Source organism: Puntigrus tetrazona, chromosome 2 (genome assembly GCF_018831695.1).
Source record: "Puntigrus tetrazona isolate hp1 chromosome 2, ASM1883169v1, whole genome shotgun sequence".
Lineage (NCBI taxonomy): Eukaryota > Metazoa > Chordata > Actinopteri > Cypriniformes > Cyprinidae > Puntigrus > Puntigrus tetrazona.
In genome coordinates this window covers 22,657,977-22,662,976 of record NC_056700.1, presented here as the reverse complement: position 1 = coordinate 22,662,976, position 5,000 = coordinate 22,657,977, and the positions used below count along the sequence as shown (strand labels likewise).

General features: G+C 34.3%; 1 protein-coding gene across 3 annotated transcripts in view; it reads right to left on the bottom strand.

The window, feature by feature from the left end:
* pnp5b (purine nucleoside phosphorylase 5b) overlaps positions 1-3,913 on the bottom strand; it is a 6,849-nt gene extending 2,936 nt beyond the window's left edge. The window contains exons 1-4 of one of the 3 annotated variants that reach the window (XM_043223672.1): positions 3,778-3,913; positions 1,331-1,500; positions 1,152-1,255; positions 280-455 (exon numbers count right to left, since the gene is read on the bottom strand). In XM_043223672.1, the coding sequence (XP_043079607.1) occupies positions 280-455; positions 1,152-1,255; positions 1,331-1,500; positions 3,778-3,800 (473 nt within the window). In that variant the 5' untranslated portion in view covers positions 3,801-3,913. Of the gene's footprint in view, positions 1-279; positions 482-1,151; positions 1,256-1,330; positions 1,516-3,777 lie in introns of all 3 variants that reach the window. The other 2 variants (XM_043223664.1, XM_043223680.1) reach the window with 2 other exon arrangements.
* Positions 3,914-5,000: the final 1,087 nt, after the last annotated feature.

The window sequence follows — 5,000 nt, the reverse complement described above, 5'->3', positions numbered from 1 at the left end:
TTATTTTATTTTGCATTTCAATGGCTTTGTTTAAGCCAATTTTAATAATTTTGAAAAGCATAAACTTATTTCATTTTACCTAGTATAATTTATATATAATTTTTACTGATGCTTAAATTTTAGAATTTTGCTGTATGATTGGGTATGTTATTTTTATATTTCTATATAGCTTTAATTATTTTTAGTCAGTTTTGTACTTAGACATATGATTTGAGTGTGTTGCCGGGGCGACGGTGTTTAAGTTTAGTCAATGATATTGATCTGTTTTAGTTCCAGCACCTCTTGTCGTTTTCTCCCACCAGCGGGTTGTTTCCAGCGAAGCCCGGGATATTGATGTGGTCTTTGATGACCATGATGTCTCCGACGGTGAAGTCCGGGTTGAGTCCTCCGGCGGCGTTGGTCAGGATCACCGTCTCCACGCCCATCAGCTTAAACACACGCATGGGCATCGTGGTCTGCCCCGAAACAACACGAAAAACATCTGAAGAGCAGAACCACGTTTACAGCTTACCTTGTATTAATAAAGAGGCCGTAAAAACGCCGCTGATGTTTACATTCAGCAAACACTGATAACACTGAACCTCCTCAGAGCGCCACAAAACTAGAGAAAGGTCCTCACACAACATTTGACGTTCATCTAATGCGTTACCGCCGTTTTAGAACGTTTAAAGAACGTTAGAGTAACATTCTCACAATGTTTGGCAAACGATACAAAGTAACGCTCCATTCGTGTTTTGTTACGTTATAATAGAAATGCTATTACAGCATCTAAAACTTTAAAAATAATAATAATAATAATAATAAAATTTAATTAAATATGAAAAGCATAAATAATTAATAAAAAAAAAATAATTTTTAACTCTTAATTTTAGCCGTTTCGGCATTCATAGCTGAACCTAAAACTGAAATGATAATTACTGAAGTGTATAGACACATTTAAAAAAAAAAAATACTAATAAAGCAAACATTTTAAACCAAGTAAAAAAAATAAAGAATGTTCTATACGGAAACCTAAACTTAAAAAGGCACGCGAAACCAAAACGATCAATTAATTAACATTATAATAAATAAATAAAAAGCGTTAAATGAAAACGCTATTTTCTTCTAATCCAAGCAGAAGCGCGAGTGCTAGCCGTTAGCGTGTCGGTCACCTTCTGAATGGGGTGTCCTTCGTAGAGATGAAACCTGCCCTGCATGCAGACGCACGGCTTTCCTTTGAGCGTGCCGAACACCAGCCTCCCGGCGTGACCGTCCACTGCAGAACACAGGGATAGAGTCAGAGAGAGCCCCGAGAACGTCACGGCAGCGCCGGCACAGGAGCTGGACTCACCGGTGCTCTGCGGGAAGCCCGGGACGTCCCCGTACCTGACCGCCGTCTGATCTTTCAGCATCTCGGCCAGTCCCCCGAGCCCCGAGCCGCACACGACGCCCAGCAGGGGCCGCACCGGGGCCTGAGCCAGCAGCCAATCAGCTGTGGCCTTACACTCCTCGTAACCGTACCTGGACAGAGCCCACTTAATCAGGGAACACTACAGAAATAACCTCAAAAATAACTCGATGGGCGTTTTCATTTGCGTTTAGTTTAACTAAGATACATTTAAATAAAAGCGAAATCATGCTTGAAATCATATTTAAAAAAATAAATAACAACAACAACAGATATTACATAAATTTGCTTAATTAATGTTCTGTCACTGGATTTAGCTGAGAAGCAAAATATTATAATTTACTCAAACTAAAAACATAAACATTTCTGTTAAGTGAAATAAAATAGACATTAACCGACATTAAATAATATTCAGATGTAATGAACATGACTGTAGACGCTTGATAAAATACTGATATCAATGACGGAAATACACTGATAATATTACATTGCTTTTATTTGATACCACTAGAAATATTTGAGAAATAAAATATGTGAGATAATAAGACGTAAAACATTTGCGTTACCGAAAATGTAAAAATTGTAACTTTATTTTTTTTAAATAGATGCCAAAGCAAACATTTCTTATTTTAATTTATTTGAACATAAATAAACAAAAATCTGAATTAAAAATAAATAATAATAATAATATTTTATATATATATATATATATATATATATATATATATATATTTTTTTTTTTTTTTTTTTTATTTTTTTAATAATAATATATTAATATTTATAGAGGCATATGTAGAGGTATATGTAATAAATTTTTTTTTTTTTTTGATTTTTTTTTAAACCACATTAAAATGAGAAATGTTTGCTTTGGATTCTATTTAAAAGAAATAAAGTAAAAATTTTCGATTTTATTTCAGTGACGCAAGTAACACAAATGTTTTACATCTTATTGTCTCACATATTTTATTTCTCAAATATATATATATATATATATATATATATATATATATATATATATATATATATATATATATATTTATGCGCATTGGTATTAAAATGAAATTTTTCTGGATTAAGTAAAGTTTTTAACCCACCAACAATGTATTTTTAGCTTAAACTTCACTAAACGATGCTGAACATAACTAGCGGTGTTTTTGAATCATGCCCTGACTGCTTCATACAGACTCATCCAGAGAATCTGGAGTCGCTCCTTCCCACGAAACGTTCTCATAACAGATCATCTGACTTTATCTTCTGAGCTCAGTGTGAGGAAATAAAAACACACAAGACCAGAAGGATTATGCAGATGATCTCTCTGAAGAGACCGAAATGATTCACTGGAAACGCCACAAATGAATCAACTTCTGATATGACTCACTTCCCAGCTAACGATTCTTGGTTCTCAAAATGTTCAGAGAACGTTATTTTAGCGTTAAGAGAACGCTGCGGGAACATTATCACTATCGAGAAGCCGAAAGCTCCGCGCTTGCTGGTGTTGAAGAAACGTTTGGTTTTATTATGTCTGGATGATGTTCTCTGTGTTTGGTTACACGAGCGTTATCAGAACATTCCACTCCGTATCGCTTCGCAAACATCTTGAGAACGTTACTTTTCAATGTCCCCGAAACAAAGTGCTACATTTCAAGAAAACCCTCAACTACAAGGTTTCAAAAAAAAACACATTCCACTAACTATGTATCAAACGTTTTGTGAACGTCACGCTTAACGTTGAACAGACGTTCTATTAACGTTGCAGGAACGCTTTGTTCACAACGTTCCCCGTCAGCTGACTTTTACTGATGCTGAAAAACTTTATATTATATACTGGCGCATATATATTATATATATATTTATATTATATACTGGCATATAAATATATATATATATATATATATATATATATATATATATATATATATATATATATATGCCAGTATAATAAATATGTAGTTAATGATTTGCAAAGCAGGTGCATGTCAGAACAGCAAATAAATGAGATGCAGCGGATGTTTGAGAACAAAAAAGATCAGCATCTCAACGGGACACGAATACAACGAATCACTTCACTTTACACCATTCTAGATATTATATCAGCTATTATACGTGACGTTCTTCTCTGTCACGTGAGCTTCGTTCACGTAAAGCATCGTCGCGATACTGATGGCAAACGGATGAAGTGCCAGACCCGTTGAGCAGGATCCACCTCGTTCCCCTTGATTGTGAACTTCACAGAAAAGACCTTAGAAAGATGCTTATTAGATTCTGATGTAACGTCTACATCGATGATGACGCAATCCCCCACATGCGCGCGCCACACACTTAACGTCCCACCGGAAGCCGAAGTGACCCGAGATTAAAGTGAAAAGCAGAGTAAAGGGCTTTAAACTCACCCTGTGCTTGAGTCTGGAAACATCGCCACGAGTGAAGAATAGAACTAAAGTTCCGCTTAAACACTCTCTCTCTCTCTCTCTCTCTTTCTCTCTCTCTGTCAGAGTGTGTGTGTGTGTGTGTGTGAGAGAATGAAAGACATGGCCTTATAAAACGCGTTTCTTCCTCCACCCGAGACGCTCGCTCTCATTGGCTGCGCAGTGCAGTGCTTTGTGACGTCAGCCGCCGCGCCTCGAAGTTTCGGCGGAAGTTTCAAAGGAAAAAATGTATCGCTTGATAAAAGAAGCGGTTGTTACATTATTCCTCGGTGCTTTCACAGAGCACTCATAGTAATGAGCATATCTTATAAATATTTAAAGATATATCGCTGTATTCTTCTGGCAGTGACCATATTGATGGGGAGATGTTGCTTATAGTTTTTTTTAAATAATTTTATTTATTTTAATTTAATAATTTAATAAATTTAATTTTATTTATTTTAATTTAATAATTTAATTAATTTAATATATATAATAATTTAACCAAATTTAATTTCGATTGATAAATCCTATTAAGATTAGCCTCTTATGAATGCACATACGAAACCTATAATTTTTATCTATATTCTTTATTCACATTTTTATATTTGCAAAAATATTTATGTTGTCTTTTTTTTCTTTTATTTTTGGATGTATAAATGTTAATTTTTAATGGTAAAAAATATGTTTTATGTTATTTTTATATATATGAAATTAACTCATGTAATATATATATATATATATATATATATATATATATATATATATATATATATATATATATATATATATATATAAATGTGTGTATATATATATATATATATATATATGTACATAATAAATAAACACAGAACATACAGGTGTATTATACAAAAAATGCAAAATCCTCTAAAAGCCTTCTTGGTCAAAAATGAGATAAGGGGGCTGAGTGAATCAAATATTTTCATCTCAGATGTGCTAAACTCCAGCCTCAAGCCACCGAGAAGCCATACTTTTGCACATGAATTCTTAACATATATATATATATATACTGTATATGTTTCTGTGCATGTCTTTGAAGACACAGCGCCCCCTGCAGCTCGTCTCCGGGTCACTCTGGACTTCTCATTCCTCTCACGGCTGCTGTTCTCAGGATGTTCTGTTCCAGCTCTTCACAAACCCCTGACATCCACACGTGTAGAGGAAGTTTGTGCAAAGTGTCCGAATCA